The 25984-nt window shown below is 40.3% G+C and overlaps 1 protein-coding gene across 3 annotated transcripts in view; it reads left to right on the top strand.

The window, feature by feature from the left end:
* Positions 1-25984, top strand: part of RGS7BP (regulator of G-protein signaling 7 binding protein) — a 93221-nt gene that overhangs the window by 50709 nt on the left and 16528 nt on the right. For all 3 annotated transcript variants that reach the window (XM_005857931.2, XM_005857930.2, XM_014548955.1), the window contains exons 3-4: positions 7680-7810; positions 22995-23142. In XM_005857931.2, the coding sequence (XP_005857993.1) occupies positions 7680-7810; positions 22995-23142 (279 nt within the window). The remainder of the gene's footprint in view (positions 1-7679; positions 7811-22994; positions 23143-25984) is intronic.

Below are 25984 nucleotides of genomic sequence, written 5' to 3' on the forward strand. Positions count from 1 at the left end.
TTTAAGAATTCAAGACTCAGACTCTCTCAGCCACAGGCCTCTGTCTGCCAGCTGTGAGAATCCCAACCCCTGTAACCAGGACCTAATGAGCTGTTTGCAGACTCCATATGACCCCAAACAGTAGATCATAAAGAGAAAACCACTGAGAGAATCAGAGGGAGAAAAAAATGGAAGGGCCAATGCACTGGCCGGTGTGCTAAGTAGTTAGAGCATCGGCCCGAACTCTAAAGGGTCTTGGGTTCAATTCCAGGTCAAGGGCACTGAGTTGCAAGTTCTGTCCCTGGCCAGGTTGGGGTGCATATGGAAGGCAACCAATCCATATGTCTCTCTCACATCAATGTTTCTCTCCCCTTTCTCTCTCTCTCCCTGTCTCCCTTTACTCTCTATAAAAATCGATGGGAAAAATATCCTCAGGTGAGGATTAAAAAACAAACAAACAAAAAATGGAAGGGCCAGGAAACCCTCAAGCCCAAAGGATAGAAAGATGAGGGAAGAGGCTAAGACAGAGTAAGAAAGCTATTTTATTTTGGAGATTGAAAAGATAGGGCCTTATATATAAAGGTTCATTTTCTACTGATCAATAGGCATGAGATTCAAGTATCATGAAAAAGAATTCATGATGTGCAGCCTATTAACTCTGTCAGCCTCTGTTGCCCTGAGAAATTCCCAGAAAGTCTCAGAATCGCCAACAAAGTCACCACCCAGTCCCAATTCTCTTCAGCAGTGCCTTAGTCAGTAACTTCTAAGATAAATAAGGTGATTTACAATTCAATAGTCATATTTTTAGTCTTATTTCATTATAAGTAGCATAATGTCAGGAAACTGATGGATATTGATTTTTTAAGTGTTTAAAATCTGTTTAAATATAGTTTTTACTCTTTAAATGGAAAATAAATAAGCTGCTTGGTAATACTACCCAGTATTTATCAACTCTCTCCCAACGGGGTCAGGGGGAAATGTCAGAGGTCATGTCAGAGATCCTGCCAGAGGACAAAACAAAAGTAACAGGGAAATGAGGGCCATAAATAATATGGCCCTAAACCAGCGGTTCTCAACCTGTGGGTCGCGACCCCTTTGGCGGTCGAACGACCCTTTCACAGGGGTCGCCTAAGACCATCCTGCATATCAGATATTTACATTACGATTCATAACAGTAGCAACATTACAGTTATGAAGTAGCAATGAAAATAATTTTATGGTTGGGTCACAACATGAGGAACTGTATTTAAAGGGTCAGAAGGTTGAGAACCACTGCCATGAACTGTGCTGGCCCCTTGAACCTAGTTGCTTTGCATAAAGGTGCTCAAGGTAGCGACCAAAAGGTAATTCAGTTGCACTTCAGTTTCTCCTTCCTGTGAAAATCCTTTCATTTCTGACTCAACCCGAATAGCTCCAGGGTAGAGTTTGATCCCCACTGGTGTTCAGTGGTGAGGACATCACAGAGCCATATGTTCCCATGAAAGGAGGTGCTGTGAAGTGAGGGGATTTACTGCAATTATTTCTCCAATGGTCCTGGGAGGACCAAACTTGCTATGACTCTCTAAGAAGAAAATACAGGTCTCTGCCTAAAACACAACTTTCATTAAAAAAAAAAAACTCACTAGAAGAAGATTATGAGGAAAATGAAGACATAGGGAGAAAAATGTCTTCTTTTCATTTCTTCTCATTAACTGGGCTTCTCTTTTAATTGCACTGCTTATTTTGGTATACAATAGTGGAGTCATTTAGTAAGTATCTGGCATATGTTCTGGGTTTATGAACTCAGATAGACCCTATAATTGCCTGTAAGAGTGAGTCTGAAACCTAAAATAACAACTGGGTCACGTATCCACACACATGAGCCCTCTTTGACCTGTGACTCTCCATGGGTTATATACACTCAGGGGACTACCTGAGTGTCTACTTCAAGGAAACCTTGAAGGCTAGAATCTGAGGCTGTCCTTAAATTTGGCACAGAATTAGGGTTAAGTGGAATCCATGTGGGAAGAAACCACAGGCGATATAGAAGAGATAACCTGGAGATAAAAATCCTTGGGTAAACCATTAAATCCCTTTCCTCCCTGGCTATTTGCTCTGAAAAATAAAGCAAAGGGTGTGATCCCTTCCCTCGTCCCGTTTGGCTTCCTGAATCTTTCCTTACCATTTGGCTCAATAGCCAACAACAGGACTGATGGGGAAATGACAAACTTGGTTACATTGCTGCAACAGGAGTTCTGGTTCCCATCTCTGCTATAGCAACAAACCCCACATGTTTACTAACATCTGTGAAATGCTGATGCTTGTCAACGGGGTCACACCTATTTTCCTCAGCCTAACGGCATGTTTATTTAACCAAAGTTCATATGTGGGAGCAGTAAGCACATAAGACATGTAATAGGATAGCAGATAATTTTAAAACTAGAGACTCTACGCAAGCATGAGGCTAAGTAAACACAACTTTCATGAGTTAAGATGGATTGCAGCCAACCTCTAACAGTCCTTCACAATTTGTACTCGTTTTCCCACACGTGGTCCCGTTTGATCCTTGAAATAACCTTGAGGGACTTCAGCCCAAATAGTTGTTATCCCTACTTCACAGCTTGGGAAACTGAGTCCCAGAGAAGTTAAGGTGGCTTTTCTAAGATCACAATTCTAACCAGCCAGGTCTATATTTAGCGCTAAGTTTTCTGACTCCAGAACCCATTTTCCTTTTATTATGTTTTGCTGCCTTCAACTAAATATATAAACCACTACATTAGGGACAGACTTTCAAAACAACAAACATTTGCTGGTTTTCAAAAAGCTTTTAGTAGCTGCTCAGAACACCAAAGTCTGGCAAAATCGGCAAAAAAAGCAGACACAGGGCCAAGGCATTTTGTAACTGAAATCCCAGTGTGTTCTCTCCTAAACTTGACCTCACTAGCCATAAAGCTTCTCAGTTGTTTTGTTCAATTTATGCCATGAAAATAGTTGGGGAAATGAAAATCCTTGGACATCAAGAAAATACCCATCACCTAGATTCTACAATTAACATTTTATTACACTTGCTTTACCACATATCTACCTGTCTTTTCATCCCTCTATCCAACCAGAAATTCACATTATGTTTCTGAAGTTGCAGACATCAGTAAACTTTACTCCTGAACAGTTCAGCATGCATATTATTAACTAGAGGTCAATACTTGCTTATGTTTCTCTTTTTAGGTACAATTTTCTTATAAGCAAATACATAAATCTTAAGTGAACCATTCAGTAAGTTTTGCCAAATGAATACACTCATGTATCTCAAATCTCTATCTACCCTCAGCCCAGAAAGTTTCCTCCCCTCATGCCCCTTCCCATCACTATTCTAATATTTGTCATTATTAATTAGTTTTATCTGTTCTACAACTTCATATAAATGGTGTTATGATTTATTTACTCTTTTGTGTTATGGGATTTTTCTCGCTGAAGATCATGTTCTTGAGATTCATCTGTGTTGTTTCGTGTGTCAGGAGTTCATTCCTTTTAATTCTTCAGTATTACTCTATTGTGGAAATATACTGAATTCTTTATCCACTTTCCTCTTGACAGACACCTGGCCTATTTCCAGTTTTGGGTTATTCTAAATAAAACTACTGTGAATACTCCTATAGAGATCTTTTTGTGAATGTTTTCATTTCTCTTGGGTAATTACCTAGCAATGGAATTGCCAGGTCAGAGGACAAGTGTATGTTTAGTTTTATAAGAAACTTTCAGAACTATTTTCAAAGGAATTGTACCATTTTAACCCCCACCAACAATGCATGAGAGTCTCTGTTGCTGCACATCATCACTGATAGTTGGCTTGATCAGTCTTTTTTGAATTACGAAGTAAGAATATCCACAATAGAAAGAGTTTCTATCATCAAGGGATGATTGAGGCGATATCCATACACATGTACCCCTGTTACTATATCAGTTCAGATTTCTTAAGTCGGATAATTAAAGACATTAAATCCTAATTCTCGTCTTTAAGGAATTATTTGAAAGATACATTATTTGGCAGTTATTTTAAATGTTTTTGCATTCAACATGAGCTCTAAATCACTGAACTATTGTTGACGTTCATTTCTAGGGTGTTTTCCTATTATACTGAGGCTTTCAACATAATCAAAATGATCAGTTTAGCTTTTGACTTATGCTCATAAGAAAATAAATAATCACAACCTAGTCGCTAACTGATAAAATTTTTTTTGTCTGAATTGAATGAGCATCAGTCACCTCAGGAATGTCTCATAGACCTAAACTTTAAGAAGAATGAATCATTGTAGACTAAGTCTAAGTGATATTCGGTAAAGTTAGCTCTGAGTTAAGTTGCTGCCATTTCCTTTTTAAAATCATTATTTAAAAAATATGATTTCAGAGTGAAGAGGGAGGGAAAGAAAGATAGAAACATCAATGATGAGAGAGAATCATTGATTGACTGCCTCCTGCATGCCCCCTCCTGGGGATAGGGCCTACAACCCAGCCATGTGCCCTTGACCGGAATCCAACCGTGACCTCCTGGTTCAAGGGTCGACGCTCATCCACTGAGCACACCAGGCAGGTACATTAATGTGAATGTTTCCTTAGGCTTTACCATTTATCCCTGGGAAGTTTCAAACTTTCAAATTGCTGTCTTCTTGGCTTTTCCTCCATTCCCCATGCTCCGACTCTTGCTCATTTGTTATGAAAATAACCTAAATGTTCTTAATGCTTCTCAAAACTGTGTTTCAGTTCACTGCTTATAACATTAAACATAGTATAACCCACTTGACAATTTGCCTTTTAATGAACCTTTAGTAATTAGCAATACAGCTGAGTGCTCTAATGTGGGAAAAATACAATATACAAGTCTCGAGGCTAATGGAACCCGGTCAAGGGATCATGAATCACTGACATGAAAGATAACGTTTCCACTGCTCTTTAACTAGTTCCTCTCTTTCTCAATTTTTCCAAGTTCTCAAAGGATAATCCACGAGTATATGTATGAAGTTTCTAACTAGGAAATGTGTAATGCAACTTTAGCAACAATTAATTTTAGTTTGGCAGATTCCACTTCCAGTGGCACCTATTTAGTTCCTTCCCATAACAGCTACAAAGGGCGAAATGGTTCCACAGTTCCTGGAATCGCCATTGGTTACAGAGGCATTAGGGAGATGGCACCCAAGGAAATGCTATGAATTAGGCATTTTAATCTCCGTTTCGATTTGCCTTTTTACAGAAGCACTTAATGCATTGCTTTAGCTCTCTCTGTCTAGCTACAAAATAATAAACAAAACATACTGGCTCTGAAGTTATGACTAGAATATTAACTCTAGTCATTTCTTTAGATTACTTTAAATGTCATCTATCTATGAGGTTTGCATATGTTTGGAACTAAGCCACTAAGCACATATTTTATATCTTTGAAAATAAGAATACTCCATGGCTTGGAATGATATTGTCCTCGCTAATTGTCCCACTCATCAAATGTACAATACATACAACAGATTTACTATAGGTGGTTTTTAAAATCTGCATATGAGCCACCAGGGCCAATGTTATGCGTAGGTGAAAATAGGCAGCTAGGATTGGGACGATGAAGCAGCACAGAAAAGACCTGCCTGCCTTAAAGTATTTTCCCTCTAACCTGCCTTAGGGATGAGACACTATCTTCACATTTTTCTATCGGAGTCAATGTATTAGCAGGTAACATACAGCACGACTTTTGATTACACAGTATCCCTTCAGAATCTAGTGGGGCCACACGGGGATGGGCCACAGACAGAGACTTTTTGAAAGGCTCAGATGCTGTGAAATAATGAGACCTTATGTGTGTGGTGGAGGAGTATGGGGTCCAGCCTGAGGGTGGGAGGCACCCACGGGAGGAAGCTCTGAAAGAAAATCTGGAAACTTCTACTTAGAGATATGCTTGATCCCAATGTTGGCCTAGGGCTAGAACCCTGAGACACAAATGAGAGAGTATTGTAGTCTTTTATTTTTCTGCTAAAGCCACATTTTGCATGGAAGCTCTTTTGAGACACTTTGTTCTTTCTGACACAGGAAAGACACAGGATGAGTGTGCACCTCACTGGCACTGAAGCAAAGAATGTTGCATCTTTGGGGGTTATGTAAGCCACAAAGTTAGACACACTCTGGCTCCTCCACTAAATAAGTATTGAAAATGAAAACTGTCATTGTAAAGTGCGGCATAAATACAAATTCCTTTTACATCCAGAATTTAAAAATTGAAGCCTCAATTTTTCTCCTGATAATTACCCCAGACATTTTGCCACTGACCCACTTTCCAAAGGAATCAAATCCAAACACTGCATTATGTCATCAGATTTCACTGCATTTTAAATGAATGGGGATAGAAATAAAAATAACACATTAGGACAATTGACAGAGTTCACTTGTAAGCTTCTTCCATTTTAAATCTAGCTCTAAACTTTATCCCTTTTGTTTAGTTTGCTTTATTCAACACATGCTAGTTTACTTGTATATAAAAGAAAGAGTTCTGCCCTGGTCGGCCTGAGCACCAAAGGGTCTCGGTTTCAATCCTGGCCTAGGGCACCACTTGGGTTGCAGGTTCACTCCAGCCTAATCAGATGCTTGTGGGAAGCAAGCAATGGACGTGTCGCTCTCACATCGATATTTCTTTCTCTCTTTCTCCTACTCCTCACCCCCATTTCCACTCTCTCTGAAATTCAATGGAGAAAATATCCTTGGGTGAGGATTTTTAAAAAAGAGTTTTATTGCCAACTAACTCCTCTTTTCTTAATCAAAAAATAAAAGTGATCATTTGTGTTTTATCATATTCACATTTCTTTTTTAAATATATTTTTAGTGATTTCAGAGAGGAAGGGAGAGGGAGAGAGAGATAGAAACATCAATGATGAGAGAGAATCGTTGATTGGCTGCCTCCTGCATGTCCCCCAGTGGAGAGAATCAGCATCCACGGGCCGATGCTCTATCTACTGAGCCAAACCAGCTAGGGCTGTCATATTCACATTTATATTTTTATTGTAGTTAATAGAGAAAGGCTCAAGGACTGTAGAATAAATTTTAAAACATAAGTTCAGTATTTAGCACTAGATTGTTAGGCGTAATTATTAGAATTTTATAACTTTTCTCTTTTTTCATAAAAATTTTATTTTTTCATTAAAAACTTTTGGCCTCTCATAAATTAACCATAGCAAACAATAAAGGACATCCTTTAGACAGAAACAAAAGCCTTCAATAAAAATAATGTGTGTCTGGCTCTCTAATCATATTATGCTAGGGTCTTAACTATTAAAGAACTATCTCACCACTGGCAATTGACTAGCTCTTCATTTGTCTCTCTGAAAATAAGAGGTTTTAATCTCTTCTTGCAAGCTAGGATATTTTTATGGTTTAAATATATTTTGGAATTTGTTCCAATAGTTACGTTGAAAATATCTGATATTTTCAATTACTTAAAACATTTATGATTTTCAGCTCCCAGCAGAAATCTGCTGCTGAAGGGGGGAAAAAATTAAGAGCTATTAGTCAGAAAGACACTTACGTAAGAACTATGAAATTGGTCATTGGTTTGAAAGCAGGAAGTCCTAAATTTTAGACTCAAAGATTTAAGGAAGCATTATTGAGCACCTTTTCCTCTCAGAGCTAAGGCGAATGGCTGATGAGTGAAATCCTGAGAATGTTCACAGCTTTTCTCTTTCATTGTGTTGCAGCCCGGAAGGTGGTGAGATTCATCCAGAAATCTGTCGGCTTTATATCCAGCTGCAGTGCTGCTTAGAAATGTACACAACAGAGATGCTAAAATCCATATGTCTGCTGGGGTCTCTTCAGTTTCATCGAAAAGGTAGCTACATTTAATATATTGCCATAAACCCTGAGGAATATTAAGCAGAAGCTCATCTTTCGCAAAGTACCTGCACGCAATGTATGTCTATCCACACACAATTAGAATGGATGTAAATGTTCAGGAAATATTTGATATTAATTAATAAAATAAATCAATATCAATTCTAAATGCCTAAGAACACTGATCGCCTTGAGCAGAAATTGTGATAGAAACAGTTCTCAATTTATTATTTTACCACTTGTGAGCATGACTTTGGTTAGAATCGACATAGGCATCAAAAATATATAATGATCTTACTAGGCTAGTAATGTTATCCAAGATTGCTGCTATGTATTTCCCTAAATGAATTAGGTTGCAAGAAGACAAATTACATATTGTATCCCAAAGATTTAAAAATAGGAGAAACTCAACAAATAATAGGGAGGCGTATTAGTTATAGAAAATCTCATTATCAGGCTTAAACTATAAAGGGAGTCTATTGGTTGAAATGACTGAAGCCTCCAGCAGTGGTAGTGGCTTCCGCATGGTTTGGCCAGACTACTGACTCCCATTCTCAGTGATGCTCTGTCTTCTCCTGGCTTTCCCTTCAGGCTGCCTTCCCCCACATTAGCAAACTGATTGCAACAGTTCCAGTAATAACATCTGCACATCACAAGATCCATAAAGAGTCAGAACTTCTCCCTACTACAGACTAGCAACCATCCTATGCTTCATTCTGATTGGGCCAGGTCAGATCATGGGTCTACACTTGAACAAATCACTGTTGCCAGAGGGATGGGATTATGCGGACTGGTTTAGGCAACCAAGGCCCATTCCTGGAACTAGCAGAGGGTCAACCCCACCCAGTCAGTGGCTCTGACATGATGTGAGAGGGTGGAATGGAGTGAATGCTGGGAGGAAGCCAAAAGTTCCATTACTGGGGGAGTGAACCCATATTTTCTTCACTAATTCACCAAACAGTAATTTATTGGGAACCTCCCGAATGCAAACATTTTGTGCTTGAGCTCAGGAGAATAGAGGGTGCATAGAATGAAATACTTGTCTATGATTTAAATTCAGAGATAGAAGAAGTCAATAAACTAATACTCAAGGAAAATCTTATTGAAAGGCTTTGGCTTGAGTTGGGTTGTGAAGAAGACGGGGTTCAGGTAGGAAAGGAAAAAGACACTTCAGGGGAAGAAACAAAGTAGAGATTTGAAATCAAATGAGCATGTAATTTGAGGGGAGCTAAATAACATGATAAAGTATTTGTAAAAATTATATCTGTGTATATACAGACATATGCACATAGCAGGACTAAAAACAGGGTCATGCTATGCTCCAAAAAGAGAACATTTTCTCCATGTACAGATACTATTTATTTTTATCTGCATCCCAAAAGCTTACCTTCTAATGGTTTCTATCTTTACTTCTGTTACTAATACAAGTGAACTTGTTTGGAGAGATTATCTCGACACTCCTGAAGCCTGATCAGAAAAAGCAGTATCATACACACTGATGAACTGATGACATCCAAACAGGTTGTCATGGCCCAATGTATTTACTTGTCCTCTCTCTCTCTCTCTCTCTCTCTCTCTCTCTCACACACACACACACACACACACACACACACACACTCACACACATCTACCAGCTCTGTTTAAAAGTAAAAGAGGTTCCCTCACCCAGATTTCTTCCTTATTGTATTTGCTTTTGAGCATACAAATAAAAAACACATCACCTTTGAACTGATCAGCTCATTTGGTCTTCATTGTCCTCTGTCTCCATTGTCAGGGTTTGACCTACTTCCTTCCCTTCCTCTTCTTTTAAAAATAATAAACCCTGCTTCTTGCTCTAGTGCCTAACTTATATACAACTCTGAAAATAATATAGCTGATACAGTGGTATCTTTAATGTGGCCTTGGGCTAGGGAAGGGACCTATCTAGATGAACTCACTAAGTTCTTTAAGAAATCAATGCACCACCAGTCACCCAATACCCAAACCATAAACATTTCTTTTCTCATTCATTGATTTGACAAATATTTATAAGCCAACCTCAATATACTACTAAATTCTACTACTTAACATCAAATTTAATAATTTATAATTCATGTTGATTGTTAGCTTTCCTGAACATCTCTTTAATCTTCTGTCCATGTCTACTCGTAGGCCACCATCAATTCTAACCTATGTTACTATGGATCCATCTGTCTGCCTTCCATATTCAGAGAAATATAGATAAATGGAGAGAGAAAGAGAGAGAGAGAGAGAGAGAGAGAGAGAGAGAGATCAAATAGTCCTTAGAGTCTTAGGGGAATAGTGACTCCCATTCTAGCCTGTAACACTCAAAATTTCTTTATACTTAGAACCCCTCTGCCTTCTGGTATGCTCCTTTTACTGCTATTATGAAAAGTGGTGTTTTGATAACTTTTAGGTTACCTAATTTCTTCTTCCTTTGTGTGAGTGTTACAGGTTGGCCATTCCCCTCTTCTTTACTATTTCTTTTCCATCAAAGAAAGAAAAGGAATTGTAATTGAGTCATTAAGTTTGGCTCAATAAGAGTCTCTGGTCAATTTTTCTTTGAGATTAAATACTGAAACCAAATTGCTTCACAGTTATTTTTATTTCTAATCACCTCCCTGGCTGCCACCAGAGGTCCAGCAAGTATTGTCTATCACACTTAGTTTTACTATTGTATTGAGTAGTCACGAGTTTACTCTTTGGAGGCCACATAAGGTCACTGCAGGTGCAAAGAGTATGGTTTCTTCATGGGGAGAAAAGAAGCCTCAAATCATTTTAACGTTTCTGCAGTGTGCATGAATTTAGTAACAAAGATTGTAATTTTCTCTCATTTAAGAAAATCATAATTATCCTTAGTCCTTAGCAATAGCTTTAGCAGATCTTTATATCTTTTGCATATACAATGCTTCTGAATTGTTGCTATCTCATAAGTTTGATTGATACAATCTATTATTTGGAACTCTTTTATACTTTACATCAAGCTATCGCCAAAGAAATGAAGATTAACAGTACTAAAATGATGTTTTTTTATTTTTTCATAGCCAACAAAATTAAATTAAATTACCGAAATGTGAGGTAAAATCCACATTTAATAAAGGCTATTGGTTATCCCATGCAGAGTGTGGTTCTGAAAAGCTATGTTTGTTTCAAGAAGATGACAGATGGGAATAATTTTAGACATCTTGTAGTTTCATATTCCAGCATGTTAAATTGTAGATTGGACCATTACTTGACAAAGTCTAATTTCCATGTTTATAGTGAAAAATAGTTGCTCTCACTTCTTCACACTTTGGTTGGTAGGAAATCTTTTCCCATAACTGAGTCCATGTATCACATTGACCGTTAATGCCATTTCCTGCCACCAGATGAAATGAGATTGCAGGTTTCATTCACTCTAAGGGAATTGAATGATCCTGCTCTCGGGACCATGGCTTTCCTCTCTCTCTCATTCTCGTCCCAGTCAATCAGTTTTGGCAACAGTCCCATTCTGAAGGAGCAGAGATGACAGAGCACTCCATGCGACTCCCCTTCACACGTGACCTTGCTCGTTCCGTCTTTGTTCTCATCTCACCTCACTTGTCAGTGGTCGTCTCTGGCTCTGCTCTGCCTCTGCTCTGCCTCTCTGCCACTGTGTACAGCAAATCTGTCCCCAGGTCCTCTGAGCGTATACCATTTTCCCATTCTGCCCCCAAAATAAGGGGTTCTCTCCCGGAATGTGTCATCACGATTAACACAGAGATAAAAATATGCAAAGGAAAAGTAATCACAAGAGGGAAAGAATAGAAAAATGTTAAAAATTGAAAAATCTTAATTCAAAATCTAGTGGGAGCTGAGGTCTCAAGAGGCTCTAATGAGAAATTAATGAACTGTTATCCAGCAGAATTCAGGATGAATTCAAGACAAAGAACAGACTATGAACAGTAAAGACTCTAGTGTATTCAGCCTCGCATTAAGAAAAGGAAATGACCCACACCAATAAAAGAAACCAGCGACATAAAGACAGAAACGGAATGTAGTCAGAAGTAAAGACCTTATCCTTTTCTAATGTAACGAGGCAGTTGATACTAAAATAGAACAGTAGGTCAGAAGAAACGAAGCAGAATAAACCTTAAAATAGACTATGATTCCAATTCTGAGTGGAAACGTGCATTCATTGTTTGAACAAGTATATATTGAGCACCTAGCACATGTAAGGCATCATTGTAGGAGCAGTGATCAAGCTGAAGAGATCCCTGTTCTTGTGGACTATATAGTCCAGTGCAAAGAAATAGTTTTTTTTTTTAAAAATGTTGTAAACATCCCAAATACCAAGTGAGATGTCAGTAATGAAAATAGAACGGGTGATGTCATCATGACTGGGTGTTTTAGAAGAGATGGTCAAACTCTGTAAGGAGATAGCATTTAACCTAGATTTGAATGACAAGAGGAAACAATCTCATAAACATTGGTATCTAATGCTAAGGACCCAAGACCAGAACACATGTACACTGTTTGAAGAATATAAACATGACCAACTTCTGAACTCTAAGGGTGATCTAAAACCATCTGTTATTATTCTATCTTCATGTCTTCATATACCGAACAGTTAGTAGGACACCATAGTCATCACCTTTTGTCAAAGTAGATATGAGCTGAGCAGTAGAATTAAAGGAATGATAACAGCCTCCACTGATCAGGTACCTTCCACTTGCCATGTGCTTTATACATGTTATTTTATCCTTAAGTATCATTTCCCCCTTTTCACATTTGAAGAACCTGAGGCTGAAAGAGGTGACTTGTCCAAGGCCACACAGCACAGTGGTCCCATTGCAAAGTTTGTCATTGTTCCTCTAATTGTCCCATTTTCCACTCAGCTCTATTGGAGAAGGACAAAGAGAGCATATTAAATGGAGAAATGGAAAATAATAGCACTACGGTTAAATTTTACCCACAGATTTGGCTTATTTAATTATTAGTGGGCATACTTCAAAATACCATGTTTAATGTATAAAATCCATTGTATTTAATTTCTTACAAAAATAACATGAAGTTCAGAGAGTTACATTTTTAAGATGGGAGAGAAAGTTAACTCCATAAATCATTTAATGATTTATAAAATATTTTACTTTGAGTTAGGAAGCTTAATGTTAAGAAATGATGATACTTGGTAAAGTAAAATAAAATAAATGCGTTCAATTGGTTAGAGCCGTGGTCGGCAAACGGCGGCTCGCGAGCCACATGCGGCTCTTTGGCTCCTTGAGTGTGGCTCTTCCACAAAATACCACGTGCGGGTGCGCATGTACAGTGCGATTGAAACTTCGTGGCCCATGTGCAGAAGTCGGTATTTTGTGGAAGAGCCGGTATTTTGTGGAAGAGCCACACTCAAGGGGCCAAAGAGCCGCATGTGGCTCACAAGCCACGGTTTGCCGAGCAGCAGTTTGCCAACCACTGGGTTAGAGCATCGGCCCCATACACCAAGATTTCAGATTCAATCCCCGATCAGAGCACATAAAAGAATCAACCAATGAATGCATAAATAAGTGGAACAACAAATTGATGTTTTCCTCTCTCTCTCTCTCTCTCACCAATAAATAAAAATTTAGCCTTAGCCGGTTTGGCTCAGTGGATAGAGCATTGGCCTGCAGACCAAAAGGGTCCCAGGTTTGAGGGCACATACCTTGGTTGCAAGCTCCTCCTGGGCCTGGGCCCTGGTTGGGGCTCATGCAGGAGGCAACCAATTGATGTTTCTCTCTGTCTTTCCCTCTTTCTTCCACTCTCCCTAAAAATCAATGGAAAAATATCCTCGGGTGAGGATTAACAAAAATAAATAAATAAATAAATAAATAAATAATAAAAATTTAAAATATACCGCTTGTGTGCTCCAAAAGGAGCATGGAACAGACTGTGGAATCTCAGAGGGAAGGCAGGGGTGGGTGGGAAGAGATTAACCAAAGAACTTGTATGCATATATGCATAACCCATGGATACGGACAATAGGGTGGTGAAGGCCTGGAGGGGGGCAGGGCAGGTACCGTCTAGAAGGGGTCAATGGGGGAAACAGAGAGACATCTGTAGTATTTTCAACAATAAAGTTTGTGTGTGTGTGTGTGTGTTTTTAAAAAAAGGACCATGATTTAGCCTTAGATACCCACTGTGGGAGAGCTGAAATTAATTAATTGTACAATAAATCCATCTTGTCCATTGTTCTGCTCTACTTTAAAGGCCAGAAATGAGCAGTAAAAGTCTCAGAGGGGCCTCTTCTAAAGTATCTTCTATTGTCTGCCCCTTTCCTGTGCTGCCAGGGGACCTCACCTCCATGAAGCCACCTCAAGGGCTGCCACTCCAGGAGCAGTGATGGCACTACAGTGCCTAAGGATCACAGCGTAGCACTGAGGGGAAGTGAGGGGAAAGGGGATGGTTCTGCATCTCTTCTGAGTTGGCAAATGTTTATTTCTCAGTGTATGGGGAAGAATGGAGCTCTGTGTATGATATAATTGTTGTTTTCCACTATGTGTTTTATGGCACTCTGAATAACTTCTTACCATAGTATAGAAAAGCATTTGAAACCATTTGAAACCAGGTAAACAACTGAATTAACGTAACTTATTTCTATTTAAATTACATGCTTTTTAGAAAGGAGAGAGTCAAAGTGGATTACTTAACAAGCAGCCTATATTTCCCCATGTTTCTTTTCACAGTGCGTGGAATTAAAAGGCACCTACCAGTTATGAAAATGCATGAGAGTGAGAATAACTATTCGGATAAGCTTCCTTGCATCTCATGCCAACCATGTTCATTTTGTTTACACAGTCAGTATGACAACTGTCCGAAAACCTTCCCTGGGCATAGTCTCATAGCAGATAATGTGTCGGAGCACAAAGGACATAGGGAGTTTGCCTCTGCCACCAAGGAAATGATAGGACACAGTTACATTATTAGCTCAGAGACGATGGGTTTATTTTGTTTTGATTCTGGGGGAAATTTACTTTGCTGAACACTAGAGGCTACACTCAGGACCTCAGAAAAAGGCACTGTTTATGTCAGTGCTTCTCATTGTCACTGGTTGGCTGAAGACAGGCAGGAAAGCAAGAAGGAATGGAAGTTAAAAGGAGAAAAGAGGAGAAAGAGGACAGGAGAAATAAGAGATCAGGAGAAGGGACGTGGTCTCTAGAGTGGAGTGTAATAAAAGACCCCCACTCTAAATAAATGACCCCTCCCAATCCCCCGGGCCAATGGCTAGGACCTCTGAGGGTGAGGGTGTTCTGTGCTACTCTGGAGGCTGCCCCACAATCAGATGTAGTTTTCTTCCCCTAAAAGGGCTGACGATTTCTCACGAATATAAGAATAACCAGCCTTCCAAACTGGTATGTGCTTCATGGGTGGTTTCCCTTAACATTTCCTCAAACATGCCTATTATATTATCCATAAACAGGCTAAAAATACATGGAAGTCCCCAAGGAGCTGGAGGCAGAAAGCTTTGCAAGGCCCTGAGAAAAGTGGCCAACTTTTTGATATCCTAGTTCTAAACAGTGATGAAGCCAGCTTAATGATTTCAAGGTGCTCTAAAAGTTCTCCTTCTCCCCTACCTTCATCCCTTATCTGAGCAAATATTTGTTCAGTGAAGCCTGAAATTGATTTTTCAGGGGACAGAGTTTTTTTAATTTTATTTCATAATAAGAAGTGAAATGATATTCAATGCATACTCACTTTGTTGGGTGAAGTGACACATTGACTTGAAGATGCCATTTGGAAGCAGGTTGACTCCTTTCCTGAGAGCCCACCTGATGTTAGAGAAAAGGGCTCCATTCTAAGAACAACTTAGAACGATAATTCTAAGGGTCAAAGGGGGAAGCTGTGGAAGAACTCAAGTTGGCCACTGTCCAGATTTGTGGGGTGTTTCTCTGCTGACTCCTTAATATGGCTTAGAAGAGCAGCTGTGAACTCTGATCCTTTATCCTCTCCAGCCTCATTGCTCACCAGCAAGCCCCTCACCTGTGCCCCACCCCATACTCTGCCCTACCACACTCAAGGCATGTTGAACTACTTGGAGGAACCTGAACTTACAAGTTCTTCCCAGTTGCTCCCTCTGCCTAAAACCCACACCACCCCACCCCACACCCATCCCTTTCACCTGGCCTACCTCTATACTTTCTTTGGGTCATAACTCAGATGGGACTTCTTATAGGAAGAAGCTTTTCCTAGCCTTTCAAGGCTGGGATGATGCCCACCAAGTGTGTCTCCCAGGCATTTCCATGGCACAGATTGCAGCACGTTACATTGAGGAATAGTTGCATGGTTTCTTGTCTGTTGTCCTCTCTAGATTTGATCACCTTGAGTGTGCTCACCATTGTATCCCCAGCGTTTAGCACAGTGCCTGGAGCAGAGTAAATTTTCAATTAATAATTACTGAACAAGTTAGTGAATTGCTTTCATTCTGTATCTGTTGTCAGAAGAGAGGGAGTATAATTGGAGGAAAAGCTTGTTCAGAGATGTTGAACTAAACTCATGCATGTAGTATTTTCCCTCCTACTGAGAATCTATTGAAATAACAGAAAAAGATATAATGAAAAAAATAAATCCATATTAGTTCTTATATCTGTCAGGGTAGAGTAACTGCTGCATGAAATACCAAATCTCAATGGGTTAGAATAATAAGAGTTCATTATTTATCCATCTCATAGTCCAATGCCAGAGCTGGATGGGGTTGGCAGTGTCTCTCTTTCTGTTCTCCACATCCATTTAGTCATTTGGGAGAGGAAATAAAGCATAGGGGATCATATGGGAGGATTTCTAGGAGCCAGTCTGGAAAAGGTATAAATCACTCCTGCTCAGAATTCATTGGCCATAACTGTCACATGACCCCTCCTGTTTGTAAGAGGAAAAGAATATAGAGGTTGTCTCCCATGCCCCTGAAAAATAAGAAAGGATGACTTCAACAAACTAGAACTTTTAAGGAATTTCTAAAAACTAGGGAATTTCTCAAAACTAGAAAGTACTTGGGATTAGATTGGTGAATATAACTGAACAGAGGAAACCATAGCTTGATAAGAAACTCATGAAGAAATAATACAAATTCATGCAGTAGAAAATTACTGCAAAAGTGAAATCAGTTCTGGAGATACTTCAAACTTGGAATCAACAATTGCAAATCTCAGACAGTTGGAACTATTGTCAGGGAAATTAATGTTTGAAGTTGTAGTCAAAAAGCGGGGCTGCCCCATGCTGAGCAAAGGGCATCAGTGCTTGCCCCAGGAAAGTGCCTGGTCTAAGTGTGAGGACTGCAGCAAAGCAGAGCACAGTGTAAAATAACTCTGAGCTTCTAAAAGGACAGCTGTTGAAATAAGAAACTAAGCACAGTACGCCAGTGTTTTTTCCCAGGGTAAATTGCTCAGTATATTTCATTAGAATAGGAGTGGTAAACAGGAAACTCAGCAAGCATGGGACCCCCAGAACAGGCTGATGAGAAGCACCCAGAGAAAGACAAATATGATAGGATTTCACTTACATGGGAATCTAAAGAACAAAATAAACAAAGTTGAAACAGACTTATAGACACAGAGAACAGGCTGATGGTTGCCAGAGGGGTGGGAGTTGGGTGAAAAGGTGAAGGGATTAAGAAGTACAAATTGGTAGTTACAAAATAGTCACAGGATGTAAAGTACAACATAGGGAATATAGACAATAATCCTATATAATAGAGAGCTAATATGCAAATGGTCATCATCCTCTCGTGCCCTCAAGGGGCTGGGGGACCTAAGGCTGGGCCGGGGGATCTGAGGCCATGCCCCCTGCCCTGCGGGGCTTGACCGGGGTGGGGCCGGCTGGGTCTGGGTCTTGCACGATTTTGAGAGGCGCGGGTGGGTGGGGACTTGACTCTGGGTCCTGTAGCATGCCCAGACACTGACAGGAGGGATATTTTCGTATACATTTTACTAATTTTCTTTCATCTCTGACACTTCTATTATAGAGAAAGGGCAAAGAGCAATATTAAAATATTTCCTCTATTTAATTCCCTTTTAATGTGCACGAATTTTGTGCACTGGGCCACTAGTCTATATATATAAAAGCCTAGCAACTTTTACGACTGTTATGACCAAACAACTGGAATGACTATTGACCAGTTGCTATGACACGCACTGACCACCAGGGGCAGACGCTGAATGCAGGAGCCGCCCCCTGGTGGTCAGTGTGCTCCCACAGCCAACCTCTGTGGCCCCTCCCCCCAGCCAGCCCCTCCCCCTGATTGTCCCCAATTGGGGGGCTGGCGGCCACCAACCTCCCACAGCTCCTCTCCCCAGCAAGCCTACCTCCTGTGGTCCCTCCCCACTGCCGGCTGTCCCCCCTGATGGCCCCGATGGGGGGGCAAGCTGGCCAACCTCCTGCGGTCCCTCCCCCATGCCGGCCGCCCCCTCCCCATAGGCCCCAATCTCTGGCCCAGCCGAGGGAACCCACCATGCACGATTTTATGCACTGGGCCTCTAGTATCGTAATAACTATGTATGGTGCCAGGTGGGTACTGGAAATACTGAGGAACACTCTGTAAAGTATATGATGATTAACCACTATGCTGTACACCTGAGACTAATGCAAAATAATACTAAATATAAACCATAATTGAAAAATAAAATTAAAACCTCTTTTCAAAAATAAGAAAGAAGCACCCTTTATAAGCTTTAGACACACCTTATCCAGCCACACATCCTCCCCCTCCCCTACAATAACCAGAAAGAGGATATTGTAATCAGAATGATAGGCAAACAGATGTCCTCAAAGGCTAATCTGAATATGTTATCAAAGAAATGTGTGGGTGGTCTTTCTCCTTTGCTAGTGGAAGTGGGGTCCTTATAATATCTCAAGAAAAAGAATTTTCTGAGACTCGCACTGGAGGATGAGTGATATTTATTTGTGTGGAATTGCATCCCTCAGTTTCTAAAGTCCCATTTCCCTTAATCCAGTCCTGGAAGATGTGCAGCTGGGGCTTCAGCAGAGCTAAAAGCAAAGCCCATGTCCAGAGTAGAGCTGGATCCAGTTTGGCAATAGGCTAGCTACAGTCCATCAGTCTATTGTGTGGGGCCCACATGGCTATGGGAATTGTGGGTGAATGCAGGAGTGTGAGGCAAGAGGCAAGAGGAAGAGAGAGCAAACTCCTTTGTTTAGGAGTTAAAGTATCTCAAATCTTCCCATGCTTGCTGTGGCCATGCTATGCTGGCCAATGACCTGCTCCCAGGTGTGAGCCATAGACAAGTACCTTCCCTATGTCACCTAGACTTTACTGGGCATGCGCCTATTCTTCCCCTGTCTAGTCCGTTTCCCCAGTGGGGGACAGACTGGTGGCTTCATGGGGAGTATTCAACTGCCGTTTCCTGGCAAAACTGCATAAATGACTATACTATTTGGCCTTTCCTTTGCTCCTTTTATCTTATGAATAACCAGGTTATTTACAATGGTATCAAATAGACATCAGGAATGACTAGATTTTTAAGAAAAACCAATACCCTGACAGGAAAATGCCAAATTCAAAAAACAAACAACTGATACTTGAAGAACAAATTTTAAAGTGGAAACAGATGAAGAATTCAAAATATATGTAATCAGTATTCTCAGAAAGTTTTATTAGTCTGTCATACCCATAAAACAATAATTGTCTGCAAACAGAAGGAAGCAGCCAGATTCATTGGAAACAAAAATGGTATCAACCAATAAAAATGCAATAGCTGGATTAATTACTGTTGGAAGACAATTCTCCTTTAGTCTCTTGCATTTCTGTACATCTTGCAAAGTGAGGCACTGACTGGCCCTTGTTTTACACTACTTTTCAAGGATGTTTATTTAGTAAATACCTTGGGAAATAGAGACAGTGTCTCCCTCTGGAGCAAAGCATGCTTACTATTCAGTATAATGAAAATGTTTCCCTCTGGAGCAAAAGGCAGACATGCTTATAAAAAGACTCAAAATCCCTAAGCTCAGCATTCCTGTTCTGTCACACAGGCTCCTGGATGTATGGATAAGATCTGGCCTTTTTTGTATCTCCCTGTGGGAATTAGGACTCAAGAAACCAATGCTGATACTCTGGCTACTGCCATTGTGTGAGTAATAAGCTGTCTCCGACCCAGGAGTCTCATGTCTTCTTCCAGTATCTATTAAACTGTAGCAGGCTAACTCACAGATAGAGGAAAATCTCAAACCCTTCACAGTTCTTAATTATTTTAATGGACATACTGAGAGCCTAAAATAATGAAATGAAAAATCAAGTCATGGTATTATCTCAGAATTTACCTCAAAAATAATTATGGAGTATGGGGGGTAGTTAAGAAAAATAGATGGAATTCTGAAAGAACAGAGAGAATAGAAAGAAGTAATCAACAAAAATAGATAAAAATTTCTAAAGCCTAAACAAAGATTTAAATTGAAAGGCCATAACATATCAACAAATTTCTCCATAGATATTTCATTACAAAGAGAAAATGCTACATCTACAATGGTAAAAGCTGGCAGAAACCACCTTACCCAAGCAATCAATAACACTTAACTAACATCATTAATAATGGAACAAACTGATTCATGTGCTTTCTGACACAACGTAAGAAGGTCAAAATATCACTTCTATAATATTCTTGCCAAAAGGTTTACTCGTAATCTAGACATATGAAATAATCAGACAAATCCAATATGAAAGACATTCTATAAAACAACTGGCCTGGACTCTTCCTTCAAAAATATCAATAACATGAAAGACCAAAAAAAGATAAGGGTGCTGTTCTAAATAAAAGGAAAATAAAGAAACAGAATAACTAAATGCAGTCCATAATCCTTAATTGGATCCTTTGATTAAAAAAAAAACCTATAAAGGATATTATTGGAACAATTATGGAAATTTTAATATAGACTATTAAATAATGGCACTGTACCAAATTGCATTGACTCATATTTAACCAAAGATTTTTTGGGATACAATAATTATTTAGAGGTTATATAGGAAAACATCCTTGTTCCTTATGAAATATATGCTGAAGTAATAAGGATAAAGTGTCATTAATGTCTGCAACTTACTTCTAAATTGTTTATATAGAAAAAATATATATGATCAATATAATATATGAAACCTATGTACAATACATACACATATAGATGAGAGAGACAGAAGCAGAGAGAATGAAATATAAAAGAAAATATGGCTAATTATTAACAATTTGTGAAACTAGAATATCTGGGTGTCCATTGTATCATTGTTGAAAGTTTGCTGTAGGTTTGCTAATTTTCAAAATAAGAAATAGAAGGAAATTGCCCTAGCCGGTTTAGCTCAGTGGTTAGAGCAGCAGCCTGCAGATTGATTCCAGTCAAGGGCACGTACCTAGGTTGCAGGCTCATTCTGGCCCGGGTCAGGGTGCCTGTGGGAGGCAACCAATCAATGTGTCTCTCTCACATCAATGTTTCTCTATGTCTCTCCCTGTTTCTTCCACTCTAAAAAAAAAAAAAAAAAAAAAAAAGGAAAAAAATCCTTGGGGGGGGATAAAAAAAAAAGGTGAGGATTAACAAAAAAAAAGGGAGGAAATTGATTGCAAATGCCAATCAAATGCCAAAAAAAATCTATAATAATAAAAGCATAATATGCTAATTAGACCAGACATCCTTCCGGACAATCTTCCCGATGAAGGCGAGGCTGCAAGGGAAGCCCGGGTCCCGGGTGCCAGAAGGAAGCCAGTGCCGGCAGCCAGGGGAAGGAAGGCCTACTCTTGCATGAATTTCGTGCATAGGGTCTCTAGTTAATATAATAAGAATCCATCCCTAGACATATTTCGAAGTCCTTTCATAACTCAAAAATTTAAAGATAACATTCTGAAATTTTTTCAGAGAGTTTGTGAGCTGACACAAGTACTGAACTTCAAGTCCAACGTTCAAGAGCTATTCTTGTTCATCTACATTATAGAGCTAGGTCTGGAAAATGAGGAAAAGGAGGATATTGCTTGCCATTACAATCTCACACATTATAGAGCTAGGTGAGGAAAAGGAGGATATTGCTTGCCATTACAATCTCATAGGCGTTTCAGGAATACATGAATAGTTATTTTACTTTGAAAAAGCTATAGAATGGTATTTGTCTTATAAAAGTAGAATTATTACAGGCAGTAAGTGCAAACAAAGTGGTCATGAATTGGATTCTATTGATGCTTGTGTTGTAAAAGGTGTACCTATGAGGAAGGTAGAGAGAGGACTCCAAGAAGGAACATTATACTACCTGTTCTCTAAAGCTAATATGCCTGAAACTAATTAGTATCCCTGAAACTAATATAATATACCTGATATATTTCAGTTTGAAATAAGGAGGTGAATTCATTTTGAAATAAGGAGTAAAACCTTTGGGCACTAGAGTCCTGATGGCAGGACAGGGGCCACTGTGGCCCCTAAGCCAGGCAGAGCCCACAGAGCAAGGAATTCCATTTGTGTGTATCTTCTTTGCTGCCCAAACCATACCCCATTCCCCAAGGCATTTCAATCTCACAGACTAGCATCCTACGCTGACCTACCCAGAGGTGGGGAGCAAATGGACTGCATTTGCTGCACTCTCCCAGGAAGCACACTGCAAAAGCTTTTAAGAGGTCAGTGCCCTCCCACTGTGAAGTGGTAATATGCTAAATTGTGTGCTTAATTAATTTCCACCCAACAGCATGCCATAAAATTGGAAAAGCAATTCCATTACCCAGGATCAATGTGCATAAAGTCCACGCAAAATGATCAAAAGTTCTCATCAGTGAATTGTGTTTGTGCTTTGGCTGCATATTCAGAGGCTCATTTCTACTCTAGGCTGATGAATGGTATATAGTTCATCACCACTTAATTGCTTATCTCCTTCTCCTGATCTAACTCCCCAAGAATGGGTTACAGAGCACCAACACTCCATCAAAGACAGGACCTTTACTTTTGATCTTCAAATTGCATCAACCTCAAGCTATCTTTCCTAGAATGTTGTGCAAACATGCTACACACATACACACACACACACACACACACACACACACACACATTTATTTTTACACATCAATTATTTTAGTATTCAGAAATTAGTGTCAATGGAGCATTTGGTCCAAAGCATAGCCAACCTTTGTAATGACATCTTGGGCATACAGCTGCACTTATGATTTCTTGTCTGTCTCCTCTTTACCAACACCCCCTACCCCCGGCCCCACCTCCCTGCCCCTTAGGAAAGGAGCCTGGAGGGGGAACCAAGAGTTTGGATTGCAAAATTGAAGAGAGCACTGAACCACCTGCTCTAGAGGACTCCGCTTCATCCCCCGTAGATACGCAGCAGCATGCCTGGCAGGTTTCCACAGACATTGAGAACACTGAAAGGTAAGTGGGAAGTTACCCTAAATAGACTGCCAATCCTCCTCCACTCCTCTGGGCTGCAGAGAGTCAAGATTTTGTGTTTCAGAGTCAGAAACAGAGCGCTCAGAAAACTGGATTGAGAAGTTAAGGGGTCCAAACTGCCATGGAACAGCAGCAGAACCTCCTGTGGAGGCAGGCTTGCTCACCCTACTCTACCACAATCGCGTCTCCATGGAAATAAAACAGTGTGCTTCCTTGGCAAGGGAGAAAGTTGGATCTACGTACTGTCACAGCTTATCTAGTGGGCTGGGTCCCCAAATTGTGCCAAGATGCCTCTGGGAGGTTCTCGGATTTCAGATGCTTGGAATGGCCTGCTTAGCTGCCACGCAGGGGCTGAGCATGCTGTCTAGTTCACAAACAGCCTTTTGCTGGGCTCCCTTCTCTTATTCTCCCAGAATGTAGCTGATGGCCCCTTAGTGGTCAAAGCGAGTTAATGCATCTGTCTTAGCGAGCAGTTGCTCACTGCTAGACAGGGAGTTTCTTTCTTGGGAAGAAGAGATTCTACAGTGATTCTGTTTCACTTGAGGAAAGGGTGCAAGGATAAGTGCCATGTCTCATCTAGATGCTAAAAATGCAGTTCTGTGAGGCAGAAGGACAAGGTGCTTGTTTATTGTCCTTCAAGCTAATATCTTGTCCTTTGCTACTGATGTCCCCAGCGCCTGCACAAAGCAGCTGAATGAATGCTGGGCATTTCCACCCAGCGCTCTGTGCGGGGTGTGAGGGGGTGTGTGTGGGGTGTGTGTGTGTGTGGGGGGGGAGTCATTGACAAGATAAGAAACATTTTCTTTTTTAATTTTTAGAAATGTAACACACGAGGGCATTTATAGCCATTGTGGTTCAGATCATAATATAATTCTAAAGCTAATTGCCAAATTTCTGTGTTTTATAGAAAATTGAAGCATGTGGTAATTATGTACTATTAATAAAACTTGGATTTTGTATAAGCTTGTAAATCCAACAATTCAAACAATAAAGCTGTTTGGCACAGTTTGCTAGAACTATAGACAAATGATGAGGGAGTGATTTATCTTAATTTATAAAATGGAAAATGTTTTGCTCTATGCCCAGGAAGAAATATCTGCCAGAGGGCTGTGGTCAGGGCATAAGCCATCAGCAAAATCAGCAAAATCTTTTTCGCAGAGAAGCCACATCCAAACTCTTATGCTTGCAGAAGCAAGCTATGGCTAGCCATAACAATAGGGGCGTATAGCCCAAGGAGCTGGCTGTGTTTCAGTTTATCCTAAAGCCTGGATTCAGGTTGAAGGAGATGGGAATGACTGAGAGAAGCAGGAATATAGACCTGTCTGGGAGGGTGGCTTCCACAGTTCCTCTGTTTTTAAGCCCTAGGATCTTACACTGGGCTGCACATCACAATCACCAGGAGGACTTTTTAAAAACATTGATGACTGGACCCCACCATAAACCAACCAAATCAGGCTGTCAGGGAGTAGGGCTCAGCAAAAGGTGATTCTCCCATGAAGCGTCCAAGGCCGAGAAAGGGTACTCTCCAAGGAGACCTTGCCTCTCATACTGCATTACTAGCCCTTTCCCACCTTGTGCCTGCCCACCACCCACCATCCCATCGACCCTTGGGAATGTCACAGGAAAACATAGGGTGCCCTTGTGTTTCTGGGTGCAGGGCCCTGTCCTCCTTCTCCCTCTCCCCCACTTCTCTTTCTAGAAATACCCTTTGGGGCTTAGCAATATGCAGTACCGCACAGACAATCCTTACACCTGAGGAAAGTGTTCTGCGTGTTTATACAGGTGTATTTCTACAGATCCACAGGCTGCTTTCTGCTCCTTTTCCAACAGCTACTCCCGAGTTCCTTTTCACATACCAGTCAATACTTGAGGAGGAGAGCCCATAGGGGTCTCCCTAGGGCAGCGGTTCTCAACCTGTGGGTCTCGACCCCTTTGGGGGTCAAACGACCCTTTCACAGGGGTCGCCTAAGACCATCTGAAAACACATGTATAATTACATATTGTTTTTGTGATTAATCACTATGCTTTAATTATGTTCAATTTGTAACAATGAAACTGGGGGTCACCACAACATGAGGAACTGTATTAAAGGGTCGCAGCATTAGGAAGGTTGAGAACCACTGCCCTAGGGCAAGTGGTTCTCAAACTATACTCAACAGAACAGTTGTGTTTCATGACATGGACTGAGGGATTTTAAACGTAAAATTAAAATATGGCTCTATTTCCTCAAATGGCAGGAAAAAATTGATTAATAGATAGTATATCCTTCATTTTAAGATTATCCCCCGCCCCCCGCCCCCCCCCGCAAGAAAAACCTTTTTTTTTTTTCTCTTAAATCCTGAGTGCCAGCTATTGCTTGCCTAACAAAAAAGATGTATCTGATATTTACTCTTTCAAATGAAATCCACCACTATGTCTTGGAATTTCAAGGGTGCTGACTCCAGTGGATAACTATTGCTGAACATATGGGGAACCACTATCCCAAAGATTTGAAAAGTCCATCTTGCCTCCTCCTACTAGGAAGATGGCTTCTGACTCTCCAGCTCTGTGGTCTCTTGGTCATAGGTAGTCTGGGATGAGGAAGGATGTTGGAGGTATGCAGTGTCAGACATATAGGCCAGTGTCTAGAGCAGTGGTTCTCAACCTGTGGGTCGCAAACCCTTTGGCGGTCGAATGACCCTTTCACAGAGGTCGCCTAAGACCATCCTGCATATCAGATATTTACATTACGATTCATAACAGTAGCAACATTACAGTTATGAAGTAGCAACAAAAATAATTTTATGGTTGGGTCACAACATGAGGAACTGTATTTAAAGGGCCA

The sequence above is a fragment of the Myotis brandtii genome, unplaced genomic scaffold (assembly GCF_000412655.1).
Source record: "Myotis brandtii unplaced genomic scaffold, ASM41265v1 scaffold115, whole genome shotgun sequence".
NCBI lineage: Eukaryota > Metazoa > Chordata > Mammalia > Chiroptera > Vespertilionidae > Myotis > Myotis brandtii.